The following is a 22836-nucleotide window of genomic DNA, read 5'->3' as shown; positions in this document are numbered from 1 at the left end:
TGTGCGCAAGTGTATGTATGTGCGTACATGTTTTCTCTTCAGGAATTCGGGTATTGTTGTTTCGATATTTTGTGTATGTGCCTTTGCGTTGAGAGGATACTGCCAGTACTAGCTTTCTTCGTGATTAGACAGACAAGGATATTGTCACTTAGAGGTAATGTATAATAGTGGAAAAGAAAAGAAAATGGATTGAAATGGAGGGTCAAAAAAGGAACGTAGTTTCTGCATCATCAAACACAATGACAAGACGAAGGACATATGACTGACTATCACTATACAATAATCGAATGCCTCGACTTCCAACGCTATCAATTTCATCTCGAACAGCGCATAGCTCATAGTATAGTGTTACTACAATTTGCGACATAGGTCTGCATGATATAAACAGACAGAGCAATCGTTGTGTTCGAAAGAGACAACAACATCATCATCAACAACAACAACAACAACAAGATGTTTTTAAAAAGATGCGCTCTCACACAGAGCAAGTAAGTAAATCAAATTGAGGAAACATGGAATGATAAAATCATTTGGCTTATCAAAAGTTTGCCCTGATAAACATGGTATACTTGGAATCTGTGTGTAAACATACGTGCTGTATATGGATGTGCAATCCATAGTTTTCGACTGTAAACAGTATTTCAATGCCAGCAAGCATATACAGCATGCTCCCGACTGTTTTGTTGTTGCTGTTTTCGTATTTTGCCTCAGGAACCCATGATGTATAAACCTATAAAGCTTGTGCTCGAAGAACGAGATACTTCGAAATGAATTTGTGAGAAGGCCAGAAATTATACACGTAGCCAGAGACTCCAACTTTCCCGCTTTCGACGGGAGATCTCCCGCCGAAAGCCCATTTTTGCAAAATCTCCCGTTCTCCAGCTTAGGATTTGATTTCTCCGGCCCTGGCTCTGTGTCTCCCGTTGGAAAGGATATCTTACTTATTGCCATATCGTATGTTGAAAAATAGTCCTTAGATAGCACGAGAGAGCATCTAGAACCCTAGACTGGACCCCGGCCGCAAGGAATTTCGCGCTTCCTTCGCGCTCATCAACTTGGAGTCTCCCGTTTGCTAGGGGTTTCAGGCGGGAGAATCTCCAGATCAGAAGGTGCTGGGGGTTGGAGTCTCTGCGTAGCTTCAAAAAGAGGCGGTCAAGCCATCGCTAGCCCTCATACTCATACATCATTTGATGAACACTGCCTTACAGGACTTGGACTAACACATTCCCTTTTCAGTTGTCTTAATAAGTGCTTACTGACTACGAACTATGTACATGTACTTGGAAGCATACCTATATGCTGCGCCTAGCTCGCCAGGCACTGTAAAGATGATCAACGTATTTCCCTACCACTGCGAAAAATGGATTAAAAGTTGGTAAAGAGAATCAAAATCATCTAAATCTTCTCGATATAGAGCGGGAGTGTACAACGTTATCAATGATACTACTAGCACGATTCTCTTGGAGGTGCTTAATATACTATTATCTCTCACTTTAAGGTACCAATATTTCCCATGCCAAAATAATGGTTCATTATCAGTAAGCAGGATTTGAATGTAAAACCTATTGTTTAAAGTTCCAAAGCTCTTTTCAGCACTCTCATTTAAACTTTGCTGCTCGAGTTATAATCAATTTTGATGCATGATAACACCTCCCAACCTTTTAGCAGTCTATTTTTCCCACTACTGGGTGACGTTCATGACAACATTCGAACGGGTTCAATGATGCGTCAACTGCCATTTCCAGTACAACAGCATGGGTTATTGGTGCAAACTAAACTGTTTACGTACATGCTTACGTACTTGTGAGACAAAATTCTGGTGTCGAATTTGATTTTCTTACAATAATGGAGAAAAGGAATTGAAAGTATATCAAATCACCACATCAGATCTTCAGGAGCTCCGCCTTGTTCTTGTCACTCTAACAAGATGTTTGCTCGGGTATTATAGTTGATGGAACATCGATTTGGCTTGGAATGTTTTTCATTATTTGTATCTTTTAGTCTGATTTTGAAAACAAAAGAACAAAGCTGGAATAGGTGCAAAAGACATCATAAAGAATTTGATGCCCTCTGCCGAATTCGTCGGACAAACCAATCTTTTAACCAACTATATTTAGGACTAATCCTTGAAAGAAAGACATCGTAATAATGAAGATGATGTTAAACTTGATAATATCAATAGGAATTGTAATACATGTAATGTAATGATAAAACAATAATAGAATGATATCGATAAAACATCCGTAATTGTAGTCGCATAACAATAAAAATGATAAACATGATGATAAAAGAAATAAGCACTGAAATTGTTCTTGAATCCAACAAACAACTTAAAGAAGAGGTGAAACACCAGTCATTGTTGTTGTTCTCTTGATGTGATTATCCAAAAAAAATACGAAAATGCCATAGCTTGTGTCAACAATATCGCAGCCTTCAAATAACTGTCACCACAGGATAAGAAAAACAAATAAGCAGCTGCACAGACAAATGGTTTTAAGTCTGGTATGTATAATAATACACAGAAGTGTGTGTCAGATTTATCCTTCAGCCAGAAGCCTTGAAGGACTGCGTAGATACCTGGTAGCCTCATGGTCACCTACCTATAACGTGTGATGCCCAGCCATACGAATGAAAAAAGAAAATGTTCATACATTTGTATGAAGAACCTCCGCAGCGCAAATTTGATTTCCCCAAGAGTGGTGAAAATTGTGACAGAAATGTGATTTCCAGAGCATCGCCATACTTTTGTTATACTAACTGGATGTGTATTTGGGATGTTAACAATATCTGACGGAAAATGTGCATGTCACAGTCAATTTCTTTAAGGATTACGTTGACAGCTTTTGACATTTCTATTTTACTTTTTTATACGATGTATTTTTGTAATTATCTGGGATTGTGTAAGAACAACAGGAAATAGGCAGATTGCACTTCGCGCTTTAATCATGCAAGATATATTTTAAGGGATGATAAGCAGGCAGACCCCTTGGTGTATTGTATGAACTCCCCAACTGATGAAAGTTTTCTATCGACATCAATGTATAGGACGTTTATCATACTTTCTCATTTTGTCAGTTCTACCCGCCAAGTGAATGAATATCAAGCATGATGGCAGTCTTTTTCCCAGATGTAACAAAGAAACAACAACTATCAAACATATCCTTCCTATAACTCCACCCTAATCTTGCAAACTAGTATCACTGGATACTGACAGATGGAACATTGTCGAAGGGGTAGTAAATCACCGAGGGAGGAGATGGATCATTCTCTTTTCTCCATACAGAAATGAATATTAAACCCACATTCGGGGATGAGTGAAGTGTCATATATCAACTTGATGCAGTGTTTTCCTGATGATCAATCCCCGAAGCAGGCAGAATCTGACAGGGAACATCCGCTGAGTGGTGATTTGGAATCGACAAGTTGGATTGACGTCCTTGACTTTCAAGGTATTATTCATGAAGGCCATTGCAGCAGTATCATTTAAGCTCCATTAAGTTCACCTCTAATCTCCATAATAACATGAGTGGGGTATTCGCTCCATGATTCCAACACAAGTCCAGTTAAACAAATATGTTCTAGGGTAATAACTCGCTCGATCAATACCGATCCTACCTGGTTATAGTCAAGGAAATTTTTAAGTTTGACCAGAGTATATGTACAGTGCCATTTGATACTCATCATATTTCATCATAATATGGATGGAAATGTATTTTGGGTCGGAGGAAATATAACTGTCTTCAGAAATGAACGAGGTATTGGGAAACCCTGTTTCAAACATGCCGCCAGAATATTAGACATTTCAAGACTTATATTCACACATTGACGAAGTAAAATCTCTGAATGCTTTCGAAGCGCCCAATGGTCCATATAGCATTGTGGTAGACATGCTGGGAAGCACAATCTTTGGGCGACGGTGCAGATGCAAATTTAGCAAAGAGTATAAAGAAATGCGGTGCTGAAGCGTAGAACATGGCATTTGTTTCTCTACCATTTCAAGTGTGAGAAATCTTGGATGTCTACGTTGTCATGACAACCACGGGGAACCTCAGAGGGAAAGCAGTGAGATGTTCCAAAGAATTGCTCATTTCCTTTAAACGGTACATGATGTCATTTTAGGAGCCATAGGATTTATATAGTGGAATTAATATCTTTAGGTGCAGCCTGTCTCGGTAGACTTCCACCGTTTTTGCGTCATTTGAAGGTGTTTAAATTCAACGTTTATCTACTCTTCATTCAATAAGTTTTCCAATGTCGTTTTCTGTGTCACTCTCGTTTCTATAGAAGTGTCAGCGATAGTTTGTATGTACAGGGTAGAATGATTTGCCTATGCTATCACAACCTGGGTAGGATGGAATCGTCATTGTCAGGGTGAAGCCTAGCTATGGCAGGAGAAGGGTTAATGATAGGGACGATGCTGTTGTATGTATAGAAAGTTGATTCAGTCTTGAATGTCACATTATTTGAAATGAAAATTAAATGACAAAGGATTGACTCCACTGAGGTATCAGGTAACATAGATTTGGTACTGCAGCACCCTGTGTTGTATGCTTCAGACACTTTTGACTCTGTCTTCATTGTAGACTGATACAACATAGAAAATAAGTAAACCCATACCATCGAATAAATCAAAAGGCTGGAAAATGAGATTGAGATGGGTTGGGTGGGGGAGAGATGCTGAAAGAGAAGCGGTAAGAGAGATGGTTAAAGAGACGTGATTAGAGAGGGAGATGTACTATTATGAAATGGAGGATGGCACGATATTTGCTCCTGCGACAATTGTTTCATTCTTTTTTTCCTTTAAGGACTTAGGATTAGGGGTGTGAAAGTGTTTCAGGTTTAGCTTGTTGTCAGGATTAGGATTAGGGTAAGTGTTATGTTTTGGTGCAGATACTATGTCTGGCTTAGTGTGCAGATATTTAATGGCAGCAATTGTCGCAGGAGCAAATGTGTCGTGGAACAGAAATGGAGGAAGCGAGGCGGGGAGAAAGAGAAAGAGGGAGAGGTGTAGAAAGAATATTGAGATTATCAAAAAGATGGCTGTAGATTGAAAATAATCAAGGGGGAGATGGCGGGAGAAGGAAAGAGAGTGTGAAATGTTTTGTCGCCTTGAAGAGGAAAGGTTCGATGGCACTGCTGTATTTAAGATGACGTCATAGCAATCTCTCTGAGTTTGACGTTGATAGAATGAGCTGGCCTACAGAAGACATCATCCTGCTGTATAGTCAGATAGTAGGTCAAATCACCAGCAATCAACACTTGCAGTGGTGCAAATCTGAATTAATAGAATACGATTCGCATTGATTTCAGGTTTGTCTTTTTTTTTTCTTTTTTCTTTTACTTTTTTTACCTGACACATATTAGTGCATGTGTCTGCCACAACACTTACAGTGTGATATATTGTTAGCAACATGCTTAGAATGTCATACATTTATGAAAGAGAATATCCATCACAGCACTAGCTTAAAGATAAGGTTTTAGGGTATACTCACTGTTAGGTTTCAGACATCAGGACCACACTTAAATTCACGAAAAAAAAAAATACATAGTGTACGGTGAAAGTGTCTACCTCGAAATATTCTAATACCATGGAGACCATGGAGACCAAACACTACATCACTAAGTAAGTCACGTGATCCCCTTTCGAAAAGAAAGGACCGATCACCCTTGATCAAGAATAACGTACTCACAATGATTATAAAACATCTACACCTACTTCCAGTGCTCTCATAACAACGGCTATATTCATGATGACGTCATCGATGATGATACCTTGATGGTGACGATGAAGATGATAAAGATGATGATAATGATGAGGATGATGATGACGGTGATGGTAATGATGGAGATGGTAAAGATGGTGATGGTAATGATGGTGATGATGACGATGATGACGATGATGACATGATGACGATGATGATGACGATGATGATGATGATGATGATGACGATCTCTTTCAGGCAAGATTTTGTTTCTTTTTTATGAAACCTCACCAATGCAAGCGCAGACAAAATTCTTTCTAACTACTTGTAGTTAATAACTTCTCGCACAATATATCTCTGCTCTTCTTTTTCCCTTTTATTCAGTAGCCTCTAAAGATATCCCGTTTTTATTTGAATAAATTGTTATATATAATGCTATTCATATTTTGTTCATGCTATTCATCAACACAACTTGGTGCTAAATGAAAGCGTGAGCGGTGAGGTAAAATCAAAGACACCGATTTTGATAGTAATGGGGGAAAAAGAAATGAAATAGCGGAAATTTCCTTGTTTCGACAGCCTGGCTAAAAATATAGGTCAATGACAATAATTTATTTAAGCAATTACGTCCCCCACCCACTATCTATTAGCTTGACAAATAACAAGTGTATGAAATGGGTAGCCTATCAAATAGATATGGCATTCCGAAAAGGCTGAACGAAATAAAATTGACCTCCAAGGCAGCTGTGATGCATCTAACAAAATTCTATAATCATAATCAGAGTGATGAGGGTTGCCAAGCAATGTGGATAAACGGGAAATTAATATTTTGTGGAGGCGATGAATGGGTATTAGGACATGATCACAGAATGCATGTCTTTCTTTGTGTGAAGAAGATGTAAAAAATAAACAAGATTTGTAGGATGAGCATCATTCTTTGGCTCTATTCCTGTTGTGGGAAGCATGAGAAGATTATGATTATCATGTAGCTACTCGATCGCTCCGTGATTCTATCAAGAGTGTAGTGACAGCGGCGACGATTTGGTTAAAAAACAGCTACACCGTATAGCCCATCATTGATGACAACATTCTGCATCAGACAAATTGTCAAATAGGCAATGACAGCACCTTTCACTCACAAGTCATAACCTTTTCAACGCGAGTATGTGAACAGGTGATGAGTGTGCGTGCATCTATGTCGTGTATGTGTGCGTGAGCGTGGTTTTTGGCCTTGATATTATTGTCCAAACAGACTTCAAACACTTTTTTCCACTTTGCGAAATAAATGGTTGGAAGTCTTAATTTATAAAATAAAATGTCGACAATGATAGCATTCATTTATATATAATTATGTAAACCTGCAGCTATTCGTGCGATGTCAAACACATGCCCCAGTCTGATAGCTTATCCTGGGCGGCTTTAACAGTCATCAATCATCAGACATAATTCATCTGAACATGCTGACGGTTGTTTCCTAATCTATCATGGCATTAGATTTGTTTGCAGGCAAGCAGTACTCATTGACATATAAAGCGTAATCCACAAATTCTCTATAGCTCGAGGTCCTTTTCACTATAGACTGGTGCATGTTATCAGAGAGAAAAGAATTGACCACAAAAATACAAAATGAAAACGTAAAATAAGAGAAGCCTTTTTGATTATTTCAAATCTTGCTTAAATCTAACTGTCAAATCGAAATTCAGCAAAGACGAACCGTATTTTGCAGTGTGGGATACAACGTGCATGAAGTTTTGCAAAAACAATAATAAGATATTTCCACCATCTCCTTGGTAACACTTATATACATATATGTATGATATATATATATATATATATATATATGGCATAGCCTTATAATATTATACAAGAATAAGATTTATAGGCTGTAATGATGAAAAAGTATATACGTATATACATATATATACATAGGCATGTGTGTGAGTGTGTGTGTGTGTTTGTGTGTGTGTGTGTGTGTGTGTATGGAATTGTAAATCGTTTCATAAAATCTTTCGATCACAGATAACACTTTAATCAAAGTTACTTGATAATAACTTATTGCTATTGAACTCAAACATGTGAAACGCTTTTTATCAAACAAACCTGATGTAAGAAAGAAAATAAGTCTATTCATTATTGTAATTCACATATCTTCATTCCAGCAGTTCAATATTGCTGATGGGCAGGAATCGCTTCAGAGCTAGACGATGCACTTGTTGGAATGATAAAAGGGGCTATGTAGGTCATTTAGCTCCTTTCCGAGAGCACAATATCAAAGGAAGGAGGGTAAGGCGCCACCTACGAAGGTAACACCGCTGACTCAAAGCCGTGATTGGGTCTGTCTTCCGAATCAATCCGAGCTATGACCTCGGTGATATTATCAAAGTGTGATTTCATCAAATTTACTAAATGCCAAGGACGATGTAAACGATAAATAGCTGTTGTCTTCACACGTCAATTTGAAATTAACTCAGATGCTCATTAAAAACGCATATGGGCAAAAAGGAAAAATGAATTAAAACTTTATAATTTAAGTGCTGGTGGTGAAGGGGATTGTATAACACGACCATGGAATCTTTTAAGCATTTTATACTACGTTCTTTTTGTTTTTGTTTTGTTTGGGACTTTTTTGAGTGAGAGATATGCGTAGTGTATGTAACATAGGTATGAATGTTTGCAAACATATTCCCTAAGTTCTATTTGTAAGATGTAATTACTACTAATAATAAGGGGTACATTTTTTGGATATGTTATGAGAGAGCCGAGGGGAGTAGGCGTGTACGTGTACAATAAAGCAGTAACAAAAATAATAAAGATAGAATAACTGAGCGAATACTTGAATATTTAAGGCAGTATATAAACACACACACACACACACACACACCCACACACACAACGACGACGTCCTTATTATCCATGTTATCAGGGCAGCGATTTGGCGATTTGCTCTTCTACAACCAACACAAACTGCCTCAGAATGTTCAACTATTCATAATCATAAGGTCCCATGACGCTACAGATCGTATCTAGAAAGGGCCAAAATTGTTTAATTAGGCCGTAACTTTCCTGCCGCAAAATTGTCAAAAGACCAAGGTTCTTCTATAGACAACCCAAAACAATAGAAGCTCCAACTTGTACAGATTGCTATTCATTGGAAACAAAGGAATATAACGTAGCTGCGACTGTCATTCGAAAGTTAACAAGCAAAGCGTTCGATAAACGCAACCTTAGCCAGAGCGCTGTGTCAGAGACACAAATAAATTAATCTGTTTGCTAGTTGGAGGAACGCATTAACCTTTCAAATCAAATTTCCTCCGTATCTAGCGGCAATGACGCCAGAGGTTTGTCATTGTATTTGATTACATGGTGAGAATAAGATTCATAGGCTGTACATGACACTAATGGGGAAATTGATGTGTATCAAATTAAACAATGCCAAATGTACCATTATATGAAACCTTCAACGAACAAAGGTTTTCTCGTGCACCAGGGTTTTAGGCATTGCCTAAAAGTTAACATTATAGCAAAGTTTCTATCACACATACGGATAAACTGTGTCAACTGCCCTACTACTACCCGAAAGAGTCAGACATGTGCACTTAATTTCAAGGGTATACAGAAATATATCGTATAAACTGTGTAAAAAAAAATAGGATAGCAAATGTTGCTTTTTGTATATACCCTGAATAACAACGTAAGCTACATGCAATGTTTCTATTCATTAAAGAGTAGTATAGCAACTTGAATTGCTTGCCCAGTCTTAACGTTCAAAAGCGACCGTCAGACCGTATTGAATAGGTATACAGTGAAAATGGTGTTACTGATGCGAATATCGACTTCGCCCTGGTAACATGGGTAACGTGACTCGTATTTCTTTTAAGATGAAGTATTTGCAATACAATCAGCTCAGTTTCCGGCGAATAAAAAGCATAGCCGTATATGTTTCTCAACGCACTAATGCCTATAGACCTTAGTCTTTTTTTTTTCTTTCTCAAATAACCATTTTGTTTTCTTGTTGTTGTTGGGTTGTTTTATTCATTAAAGTCAAGTGGACTTAACGTCTGAACGAGGTCGCGACTATCCAAGCGTTCAATACAAGCTCAAGGAAGGCTGTGGCGAAAAAAAAAAAAACACAACCTCAATGCATCAAAAATATCGCATGTACTGCGTAATACTATATTGCTGTTATTCTGTGTTTTTACCGTTTAATTTACCTGTCGCTATAAAGGTCGCATCATGATAGGAGTATTTATTGTTTGATGAGAAATTGCTTTTTATGAGGATTAAAAATGAAGGACAATTGCGCAAGCAGACATAAAAAGGTAACAAAATACTAAAAAGGTAAATTGAACAACTGCTGTACCCTCTGTGTGTGTGTGTGTGTGTGTGTGTGTGTGTATGGGGGGGGGGAGCGATCAGTCTTAAGAAATACACGTTTTTACTGATATTCTCTTTTCTTTCACCTTCTGTGACCTTTGTCCCTTGCTATTTTACCTTTCATAGTTATATATTTTTGTCAATAGTACTTTGCGTCCTATCTCTATTGCAAAACAAATTTACATTATTATTTTTTTTTCCTGGAACCCGTGGTTACAAGCTCTGCTTTTGTGGTTCCGCTTTATATCATAATGTTAGCTATCCTTTTTTTTTTTCCTATTTTTGTCCTTAGAATATGTATAGACAGATAGACGTCAAGTGAAATATGAAAATAAACGTGCTGAACTGTTCCCTGTGTCTTGAGTGTAAGATCAGTGCAGTTTCAGTAATTCAAATTCATATAGCGTATGGGCATAGGATGCTGACACTATACATGTGTGTGTCCTTTGTGAAAATGAAACATATTACTTTCTGTAACTCGATTTGCCTCTAATTCCTCCCTCTCTGTCTATCAGTCTGTCTATCTGTCTATCTATCTCTCCCTCAGTTGTTGCCTTCTCTTTCCAGTATTTTCGTATTCTAATCAAATTAAAGAGAAAACATGTAAGCCTACCAAATCAAATGTGTATCTTATGTATTTCAATGTCAGACAAGTGAAAAGGGGTGACTTGAAATGAGGAAATAAGTGTGTATCCCAAATGGATTTTTGTGACTGATGTAAGGATTGACTGCGTGTAATCCAAGGCAAGTTCGAATGGGTGAGTAAAAACGATTGGCGATCACATGTACTTGATACTGCCCGCAGTTTGCTCACTCAACCGTTATTCTCTCTAAATGCCACACTGAAAATTAGCCGTTCATTAAGGATTCATTTCTCAGGATTTTATAATCCGCACCATGCAAAGGACCCCTTCGAAGCCAGCATGTAATGATGTAGAAAGGCGTGGCAAGTACGAACGCATGAGGGCGTGGTGTCAGCAATGAGATTGGGCGTCAATTGAAGACACCCTTGCTCATCCATCCATTACTAAAACAGCCCTTACCCCCTACAACGTCGGGACAACGTCCGGAGAACAAAATTCCTCGCGTTGCACAATAAAAGTACAGTTTTAAACCAACACACCGATCGATAAGCCTTCTCCGGATAGCCGGGTAGGTTTCTGTAACAACTTACCCGTTCATGCGCAAAGAGGGTATGGTTACAATTCATGCATGTGATCGACGAGCGGCGAACCATTTTGTTACCCACGCCGATGAAAATCGGCAGGGGGTTATGTAAAGGGTTCCGTATGTTTGTTTGTTTGTTTGTTTGTTTGTTTGTTTTTTTGTTTTTTTTTTGTTTGTTTGTTTGTTTGTTTGTTTGTTTGTTTGTTTGTATGTTTGTTTGTTTGTTTGTTTGTTTGTTTGTTTGTTTGTGTACAAGATAACAAGAGAACGGGAAAACGGATTTGCACGAAATGTTCAGGGAATGTTTGGATAATGACAGGAAAGAATCGATTAGATTTTGGTGATAATCGGTTGACCCTTGCAAATTCTGTGTGACCTTGAAGTTTTGACCCCATGGTATAGTGACCATTCCGAAAATTTCCCGTTTCTCACTTTGCGATTTTCCGCTACCATACGAAGACATAAACTCCCCAACGATCCGACTTCGCTGCTCAAATGTTCGTAAGAATTCCGAAATTTACGTTTAGGCCTATTTGAGGGACTATGTCCTTCTAGATTTATGAAAGTTCGTTCTCCGTCATCACAAACTGGCCCGTATTTTGATGATTTTTCAAATCAACATTGATTGTTTTTTTCGTTGGAGGAGCATTTTGCTCGGTCGCAGTCACACTGCACGATATGCGCGCTCAATGTCAATGCGTGTGCAAGGCCGCTGAAAATGCATCGCGCTCTACACTGTTGGTGCAAAATTGCACCGGGGACGTTGCGGCGCTCGTTGGTGGGCTAATACTGGTGCAGTAGACATTTGCATTCAACCCTTGCATTGAATAATTCCCGTAGACACTAATCATAGGGGTAATTGCCTAGGGGGTACGTAAATTTTGTTTTTCTTTTTTGCTTTTGTGGATACCATCAAAGATCGTACACTCATACGACCTTTGATATTTGATGATTTTTCAAATTAACATTGATTGTTTTTTTCGTTGGAGGAGCATTTTGCTCGGTCGCAGTCACACTGCACGATATGCGTGCTCAATGTCAATGCGTGTGCAAGGCCGCTGAAAATGCATCGCGCTCTACACTGTTGGTGCAAAATTGCACCGGGGACGTTGCGGCGCTCGTTGGTGGCCGAATACTGGTGCAGTAGACATTTGCATTCAACCCTTGCATTGAATAATTCCCGTAGACACTAATCATAGGGGTAATTGCCTAGGGGGTACGTAAATTTTGTTTTTCTTTTTTGCTTTTGTGGATACCATCAAAGATCGTACACTCATACGACCTTTGATATCATCACACTCTCGGCTTGCTATAATCAAAATATCCCGCAAGAAAACGGCGTATTTCTCGATTTTTAGCGCTTTTTCCGCGACCCGTCGCGTAGACAATACTCTTAAAACTGGACTTAATTCGCGCGCGCTTGGAAAAGTTCCGATTCTGCACTTTTGACGGTGGAATTTGGGATTTTCGATGGATTTTTGGAGGAGACTTAAGGACTTTCCTGTACGTGAATGAGTGTTAATACCGTATGTGTAATTATGTGATTTGCGTGTGATGTGACTGTAGAACCAAAGATCGTACACTTCAGTGTACGATCTTTGGTAGAACTCACTGGCTGGTGATAAAGCACACTGGCAATTAAGTGGCCGAATTCTGGTAGATGACCGAATGCACATTATGTTTACCCCGACTTTGTACTTAGGCGTGGGTCTGCCGCCTTTGACGGCCCCTCTCTAGTTTGGACTGTGGCGCATGCGTTTTAACAGAAGGGTTGTCGGGGTAATGTCAGGGTAACGTCGGGGTAATTACCGCAGCTGACGAGAATCGAATGCAAGAGCTACAGTGACAACGTCCGAGCAACATTTTACCGGGTAAATACAAACAAACCAACAAACAAGCAAAAAATGTCGGACGTGGTCGCGGTAACCATGGTTTGATAGGACCTGTTAAATCAGGGTCTCACTTCAACCGTATCATATACAATTGATTAGAGATATTATGTGAAAAATGAATTGCATAGGGGAATGGGTGAAAGATAGCGATAGCATTCTCCACACATAACTCTTCTACGCTACCTAAGTAGTGTTAGCAGGAGCATCAAAGTTCGGAAGCTAATAATGACCACCCAGAAGACGGCGGCACTTAGAAGATTAAATGAATTCCGTATCAAAGTGGTCCTCTTACCGGAAACAATGGTGGTAGCCGTTGTAGCAAAAGAGGCCTGGAATACAAACTGAGCGAAGATCCACCCAAGTTCGTCCTCGTTGACGGAATCGGTGAAGAAGTGTCCAACACCTGTACAGCAATCCACAAGTCATACAAACAAACTATGATATCTGTACAGACTATCCAGATTGCTTTGATAAAGATGTGTGATTCTATATCAACTTGAGATTTACGAGACAGTAGACAGATATAGCAAAAGAGGTGTTTATTATTCATCGACTAGGCCGATTACATTACCTGTATACCATATTGCCTAGTTGAAACAACATTCGGAACATTTGACTGGCAGAAAACAAGCGAAAAAGGATACATTCGAATAAGATTTATGAGCAAACCTAACGCAAATCCTGTATACCTTATTCCACTGAATATATCCTCTAGCGAGGTACTGATCCTTGAGCACGAAGGAATACTACACGAATGGACTGTAGTTAAACATAAAACACCTCATATTGATAAATTTAGAAATAGTACCAAAAATTAACTAAACTCATTATCACTATTAAATTCATATGCTTATTAGGATAGGGACGTAATATCAAGCTTTCCTTTCACCCCATCAGGGCGTCTTACCACAAAATTTATTCGTGCCCTCGTCGACGCCGAAGCTGAAGCCGTAGCCGAACATCCAGTAGGTCAGGCCTCCGAAAATGACATCGACAGCGTTCTTGACCATGATGTTGACCTCGTTCTTCCGAGACACCATTCCGGACTCGAGAAGCCCAAACCCTGTTCACATAGGTGCACAGAAAAGAAATAAAGACTCAGTCACGAAAGGCTTACAAGGTGCTCACTATCATAGCTGACTTTCATCAAACTATAGAGTAAGTTTTTACATGGATAACAATAACAATCCACAGCGCATCACATTGAAAATAAGAAGTAAACATGCAAGAAAACAACTGTAATATAAGTAGAAAATACAGTTCTCGCAGCAGCTGCAGCAGCAGACGTAGATTTGATAGTTCGAGAAAGAGTGGAAGTAGCAGTAGTGTCGGTGATAGCGGTAGTTTTGCCGGTAGGTTTGGTAGTAGTAGTAGTATTGATAGTAGTAGTAGTAGTAGTAGTAGTAGTAGTAGTAGTAGTAGTAGTAGTAGTAGTAGTTATAGTAATAGTAGTAGTAGTGGTAGTAGTAGTAGTAGTAGTAGTAGCAGCAGCAGCAGTAGTAGTAGTAGTAATGATAATAATAATAATGATAATAATAATAATGATGATAATAATAATAATAATAATAATAATAATAAAGTAGTGGAAGTAGGACCTCGTAGGAGGAGGAACAGGAGTAGGAGTTTGTGGTACTGGTATTACAAGTGAAAGGGAAGAAATTGCCACAATGATAGTAGCAGTAGTAATGGTAGTCGTAGTAGCATTGGTAGTGGTAGTTGTAGTAGTAGTGATCTGGTGATAGTGGTATAAGTGGTTGTGGTAGTGGTAGTGTTTTCATGGAGGTAGTGGTTGTCATCATAGACAAAATAATGTAAATCGAGAATATCGTCGGTAGATACATTGGCAAAAGTTATTTCTGTTTGTATTAATTGTCGTACTTGTGGTGGCATTAGCTGGGGTAGCAGTACCAGTGGTAGTGAGTGTTATTCTTGTTGCTGTGACTGCTGTTGATGTAATTGATTTATCTCTGGTTTCTACTGCATGTTGTTGTTGTTGTTTTTATAAGGATGTTAGTGATTAGGATATGGTTTGTGTGTATGTACCTGGAAATTTGTTTGTCATGTTGTATACCGGGAACTCAGGGATGGCAATCACTTTCACTGATGGCGTTTTGATGTTGATTGTTTGTCATAAAATCATCAGATATTTTTCTTCTAATTGAACATGGTCTGCCCTCGCACATGAAGGATAGCTACAAAGCAGGCCATGGCCAAGAAAATACCTACCTCGCGATCCAACTTATAGGAACAAAAATAATTGCATGAAAGCAATCATTTGATGTGCATGTGCACACTCCTAACAGGGTTTGACCTATTCTACTAGCAGTTGGTGGCGGATGAAAGGAGGTGCCATTAGCTTATGAAGGCCATTATAGTGATATCGACGTCAAAGATGTCTAGTCAAGTAGATCAACGTATAGCTAGTCCATGATGTCATTTATGAAAGAGGAAATTAATTTCATCTAGCCTTTCATTTGCTGTTTTCGCTCTTCTCCGGGGGAAATCTCTTGTATGTACATTGCAACTGTGTGAAAGGAAAGGCCCTATGTCGCATTGTTTTCAACTTGATTTTAAGAACTAAAATGATATGTATTTTAATCTCATCATAAAGAGTATACATTTTGTCCTATGTTGAGTCGAATCTATTTTTTTTCTTTTGTTTCGTTATCAGTGGCGGATCCAGAGGGGGGCGCAACCGGCGCACGCCCCCCCCCCCTTTATTTTTCGTTAAAAACAGAAGAAATAAAAAAAGGAAAAAAATGAAATGAAACCCGCGGAAGTGGCACCAGAAATATTAGTCACGCCCCCACCCCCCACTCCCCCCCCCCCCCCCCCCTTTACAGAATTCCTGGATCCGCCCCTGGTTATGATATTGTCACGTACGTAACGTGCTATTAACATTAGTTAATGATTCACAGTCCTGAGTACTTTCAGCTTAAATCGGACAAGACAAGGGAAAGGATTTGTGCTCCCAGCAAAAATGGGATTACGAAGTACAGCAGCATAGGTATACAAAAAAATCTTTTAAAATTTCCATATCCGTTAGATATCGCCTAAACCGTAAGTTGCATCGCACATGACCAGTACGCTATTCGTAAATTATCCAATGTATCTCTTTCCACCAGATAAGACGGTTGCTGAAAACTGTAGTTAAACAATAGTTATCCGTCGTTTATAGTATTATTGGCGAGACACTCATACAAAACAACGAAACCTAAGAACTATGCAGTGACACCCTAATTTGACTTCCTTTTTTTGCAATTGTTATCTCTTTCTCTCTCTATCTTATTCTAAAGTAATTAGTGTCATTCGAGAATTCTAAATGCATTGGACATGCAACAAAGTGGAAATACCGCATGACCACAACTTCATTGGTATGCTGTGTTACCATGGTGACGAGATCTCGCAGTTTACGGTCGGGATCATGTGATAAAAGAAAACGTTCACGTGACTATTCTTGTGGCCACAGCTTCTTGGTAAACTTCTTTATTTCTTCTAAATTATCGCAAACCACTCTCTGAGAATTGGCGACAGACTAGCGAAAATGACTCTTGATGCCTTTCTTGGAAGTTAGATGACTTTTTAGCTGAAGATGTCGTCCCTTAAAGCGACATCTTTAAGCGAGATATCATATTGAAAATATTTGAAGATCAATTATTCATTGCAACTTATCAGATTACTTTGATGACACTTACGACAGCCAGACAATTTTTGATTTAGTAATGCACGTGTTTTAAGTTGTCAGTTGTATCGGAGTACGTTCCATCATCTGTTGTGCTCTATATCATTAGGCGTTTTCACATCAGCCCGATGTTTCGAAATAGCGCGCTATTTTGCTGACTATTTTCTGCGAAAAATATCTCGAGCTTGGATTTTTATCGAGCTGATGTGAAAACGCCTATTGTAAATACTCTTGTTTTTTGTTTTTTGTTGTCGTCGTCGCCATTGTTATTGATGTTGATGATGATGATGTTGTTGTTGGTGGTGGTGGTCATTTTTGTGTTAACAGGCAAGTGGGTTTACTCATTCATATTAGCACCTGTGACGTAAGGATTGTCTGTGTAATCATTCACCTGCCACAGCAGCTCCATGCTTGGTACTTTGCAACTAACATCAATAAAAAAAGGAAACAGTTTGCTAATGCATTCCATGCAAAACAATAGAATCGCTGCCATTTAATTGACTGGCCTTTCTCTCATCTGGTCTATGCAAGTTCATTCTTTCTTTGAACACTGTTGAATATGAATTGCCCAAGTTGCTACATCTGTAGATTTTTGATATGTCTTATGTCGCTTTTAAAACGCATGAAGCGCCTAACCAAATGAGAAAAAAAAAAACCCAAGATGATTAATATTGTACTAGTGTGCGAATGAGCTAAATACGAAATGGGGTGTTGTTCCCCATTCAGTATTTGTTCCTGTGTGACTATCACCCCGTTTTGATCACGTTCGATATTGTTCGAGTAAAAATGGAATGTTTTCACACCTGGGCCATTCCGTTGCTAACGCTTCAGGAAAGACGCATGTGTTTGTTTGTTGTTGTTGTTGTTTAAAGGGACTGTACAGTTCTGGTTGAGGTGAGGATTTAGCTTTTAACGTTTTGCGAGATATTCAGAAATCACTCTATGAGATGTCAAACAGCATGCAATTCTAAGGGGTATCAAAAGTTTATTTGTTGAAAATCGGTTTTGAAATTGTTGAGATATCCAAAAACAAGGTGAAACAAAGAGATCCTAATAAAAGGCGTGGCCTGTCGCTTTTTATTATTATCACTTTTTTGGATATCTCAGCCATTTGAAAACCAATTTTCATCAAATAAATATTGAATCCTTAAAATTACATGCTCTTTCATATTTCATAAGAGGTTTCTCATTATCTCACCTATAGGAATGTTATAAACCTGAATCCCCATCTCAACGAGTACTGTACAGTCCCTTTAACACCTGTTGACGTTACCAATAGGATGACGTCATTCCTTGTTCTTCAAAATGAAAGCAGCGCAATGTAGTGTACAATAGTTTCATATCTAAGGCTTTTATACACACGCCCTCTTTTCTTTTATACTCGTCTTTCCCTCTTTTTTTCTTACCTGAAGTATGGGGTTTTCCGTCCTCTTTCGCCATTTTAAAAATCAATTTCAGTAATCTGTTATTCGAATTTGTGCCGAGAAGCACACAGAATGCAAATCCTAACTTCAATGTAGTCAATTGTCATTGTAATTTGTTTTTCGTCAACCATTTTCAAAGACATAGCATACAAAACCGTCAATTGTCATTGATATTTATCCCCGCCGCCCATCGACTCGAAAGTGTAAGGATCTAGTTCGTCTTTGTTCGCACAATTTCATGAATTTTTAAAAATGAATTAGTCAAATTGTATTGGTCTTTTATCGTGAGGGCGAACCAATTCTAAGTCGGCATTATCTCACTTACTCCACGTATTCGGCAGTCAGAGAACATTAAAAACATTAAAGATAATCTTTAAATATGTAATGACAACATTTGGAATTTAATTATTTCCTGATTTTATGTTATTGCATCTTGTGTGTGGAACAAACTTTATTCAACATGGTAAACGGCACAAATTATAATGTCTTTTTTTTTTACGTTAAAACGGGCTTTAACTCTGTAGCCATACAAATGTAAAATTGTCTTTAATCATAATGTGCTTGGAAATCGTGGATCATTGTTTTCGTTTATGTGACAGACGTATATGTTTGTCTCCATGTGCACTCTGATTAGGGTGTGTTTGTATGTGTGTATGTCTGTGTGTGTCTGTGTCTGTGTCTGTGTCTGTGTGTGTCTGTGTCTGTGTTTTTTGTTTGTATGGTGTGGGCATACGTGTGCGTATGTTAACCCTAAATATGGAAAAAGGGAACGGTTGCAGAAAAAATGAAATAACCAAGAAATCACAACAGACAAAGATATGAGATGAATTTCAAGGAAAATTTGACGGAAATGATCGCTGAAAGACGAAAATGCTTTTGCTGTTACGTGTGCCGCGAGTATGGCGAGTGTGACGAACTAATTTGACTTGTCAACGACGAGTATTTCGCACAGTAAATGAATGATTAATTAGTTTGCATGTGCACTCAAGTAAAGACCTCTTACATTACTTATTGAGTATCATACTGAAGAAATCGATTCCATCTCGGTGTGGAGTGTGGAGAATTAATTGGTACCCCATGATGAATTTTATTTTCACATGTTTTTTTTCGTAGCGATACTTTCGAATACGCATAGTCATATAGGCCTACATGCTTGCTGTCTTTTGAAGGTCATACGTTTTGAATTTGTACTTTTTGACCATCAACGTCATTTGCAGTATCACCATAAATTATAATAGGACAGAATAAGGGTCAATTAACTAATTGAGCTTGTCTGTTCAATAAGCCAGCTACAGTGTACGCCTAACTTAGAACAAACGCATTATCACGTGATAAATCTTTCCTCGTTGGTGGACCTTTCCGATACGTGTCCGAACTTTTCTTGCACATAACGAACATGTTTTCCATATTGCAACAGATAACGTGTATTTCATGGATAAACAAAGTGGACTGAATGAGATTGAAATTATTAAGATACAAGAACCATTGAACTTCGACAAGCCAGTTTTTTTTTTCTTAAACTAGCAAACTCTTAATATATATACTTATGCTGAAGATAGCCATGGTGATACTTCTAAATCTAGGGACTTGCTGGTTTTGGTTTGGTTCACTTTCTTTTCTTTCTTTCTTTTTTTGTAACTCTCAAATCTACATTAAATATTTTGGCAAGTGCATGAGACACAATGATAAAGCCTAAACGATGAAAACAAACAAACAAAAGAAAACTTTATTTTATATAACGGAGCTTATACACAATACAACCCTACACAAAGACTGGCTCTCTTGGTATAAGAGTCAGGTAAACTCGAATATTGATATCCTGATAGATTTATTCCCAGGAGTAAGGTCATTTGGAATTTACTACCGCCCAGTATTCGAAATTCACAATTTAACAGGACGTTCAAAACACAACTTAAAATAGTTCTCCTCACCAAATATTAGTTTCACGTTGCTTGACACTTGATCCACCACTTGCATAATTTATCCAACAAGCGTCGCACTTTCTTTTATTCTTGTAACGTTTCCAACTCTTTATAGTCAGGTGATCCCATCACTGCAAACCTTGAGGCTTTTACGGAATACCTTTTTCTTTCACTTTACTACACTTCTCTTTTCTTGTTCTTTTTTTAAGTATGACTTTTTTGTAAGTCTGACTTGTTACCACTTTGCTATGATAACCTATGCCATCCCTCTGTGTTATACGTGTGAATTATGTTGTATTTCATCTTTTTAACTGTATATGTTGTAAATATTGAAAGAAATAAAAGAAAAGTCATCATCATCAAAAATGTGGTTTGAAAAAAAAAAAAACAATCACCCACACACTTACGGCGAGTGTCATTTTATAACCATGGATCATCCATATGTTTATGCCTCTGCCACGAAGTGTTGCCGGAGGCATATGTTTTCGGGTTGTCCGTCCGTAATGAATTTGTCGAAAGTAACTAAAAAACCGTTTGAGGTATCCTAATAAAACTTGGCATATACATGCACGAGGGGACGAAATTGTGCGCATCAACTTTGGGTTGCACATGCTCAAGGTCAAAGGTCAAAGGTCTAGGTCAAATGCTCAAAATTTCACTATTTCCCTAATATTTATGCAATGCCAGAGTCGTTTTCTTCTAACTTTGTGTATACATGTATTGACTCATAAAGATTCATTAGAGAAACTTTGGGGCCATGAGGTCAAAGGTCAAAGGTCGAGTGAAAATGCAGAATTTCACTTCTTCCACCAGATCTTTGAAGTGGTTCAAGCTATCATCATGAAACTTGGTACATATTTATACATATACTGCCTGACAGTGATTCTCTTAAGAATTTCAGAGTCATGGAGTAAAAGATTAAAGGTCAAGGGTCAAAGCCCAGGTTAAAATGCTAAAATTTTATTATCTGATGCTTAAATGACACCTTTTCTCCATACTTTGGAAATTACTCAATGCATAAACTTATAAAAGAGTCAAAAATCGAGTAAAAATCCTCGAATCCCCAAATACCTGCTCTCTTGAGCACTATACATAGCCAAGTAAACCTAGTTCAAGAAAAGTGGACATTAAACACGTTACTGACATGTCATTTTGATATTTTGCTAGTTATGTCAAACTGTCGTCACACATCGTCAAGATGTACTATGGACCTATTGGGAGAATCATGCATAATGGCGGAGGCATCCCTGTCGCCATAGCGACATTTCTATAGTTGTATGATGTCATTTGTTTTGTGCGTATGTGTGTCCTTGTGAGTTTGTGTGCATGTGTGCTCGCACGCGTAGGTTTCATATTAAGGAAAGTAGTATTCAATGGTATTTTGGCTTAAAACGAACCTTCACGCTAAAACGGCCTTGTATAAGATGAACTTGAAGTAGGACTCCTTGCTTGGTCGTATGCGTGTGCGTATAATAAAGCTTCTGTTACATGCTATAGTTTCCAAGGCGTCATAAAGTCAAATCATGCATTAAACTCTTACACTAATTAGCGAGCATGAGTCGCCTCGCGGCATTCGACTTGCAAGGACAGCAGCGTGGACAGAAACAAGAAACAACAACATCAAAGACACAGTACGTCGACTACCTTTTTAGTGTGCATGTGTGCGTGTGCGCGGTACTCCCGTCAAGCATTGTCAAGTAGGCCTATAGATACCTATTGCTAGTTTGTGGTGTGTGTGCGCGCGTGTGTGTCTTGTGTGTGTGTGTGTGTGTGTGTGTGTGTGTGTGTGTGTGTGTGTGTGTGTTTTTGTGGGGGGGGGGGGGGAGGAGAGGGTGATGGATCAAAAAAAAATGAATAGATGCACCAAAATCAAATTATTCACTACCCGTGTCCTGGATTAATAGTTATTACGTCCTGATTAAGTATACAGTTGCATTCCTTTTCTATGTAGACTGTGTATTCATATGGTGTACTCGTGTGAAGCTGAGTTGAAGCAGCACGTTCATCTGTATGATCACATCGTGGACGTATGTGGGTATCTGTGTGTGTAAATGTGTGATGGTGTGTGTGGGTGTGTGAGCGTGTGTGGTGATGATGAAGATGATGATGATGATGATGGTGATGATGGTGATGATGATGATGATGGTGATGATGATGATGATGATGATAATGACGATGATGATGATGATGATGATGATGAACAGCATTCGTAAAGCGTCATTATAAAAGGCGCCCGGTTACACATCATTCACAAAGATGCAGACAAAAATAGGTCTGTGCACGTAAGTTGTGTGTGTGCGCGCGAGTGTGCGTGATGATGTATCAAAACTGTGCAGTTACTATACGTAGTCAGCTGTGTAGATGATGATTTCTAAGCCGAGCTAGTAAAATTCCGACTGCATGGTTTTACACAACCATTTAATTTTGTTGACAATTAAATCGTAGCTGTCAAATTGGTAGCAAGGCACACAATTTTATTTTTTTTTAATCGGAAATAAATGATTTCAAATAAGTGGTCATGCTTTTGTGCAAGCAAAAATTCTGCATTAGGAAGGAAACAAACAGTGGCATTTTCGGTAGATGATAATTATAATGATATCCAACACTGTTAGTATATTTTTGAAAAAGTATCCAGAAACCTTCTGTCGCATAGGTTTTAACATCCGTGCATAA

At 38.5% G+C, this 22836-nt stretch overlaps 1 protein-coding gene across 1 annotated transcript in view; it reads right to left on the bottom strand.

Moving 5' to 3' along the window:
* Positions 1-22836, bottom strand: part of LOC139721270 (putative ammonium transporter 2) — a 46364-nt gene that overhangs the window by 17234 nt on the left and 6294 nt on the right. Inside the window, exons 2-3 of the mRNA XM_071632591.1 lie at positions 14043-14198; positions 13428-13538 (exon numbers count right to left, since the gene is read on the bottom strand). Of these exons, the coding sequence (XP_071488692.1) occupies positions 13428-13538; positions 14043-14198 (267 nt within the window). The remainder of the gene's footprint in view (positions 1-13427; positions 13539-14042; positions 14199-22836) is intronic.

This window comes from Diadema antillarum, unplaced genomic scaffold, assembly GCF_040938485.1.
Source record: "Diadema antillarum isolate AM-2024a unplaced genomic scaffold, OU_Dant_1.0 scf00000141, whole genome shotgun sequence".
NCBI lineage: Eukaryota > Metazoa > Echinodermata > Echinoidea > Diadematoida > Diadematidae > Diadema > Diadema antillarum.
Note: the sequence above shows the minus strand (reverse complement) of the source record. Positions and strands in the feature narration are given on the sequence as shown.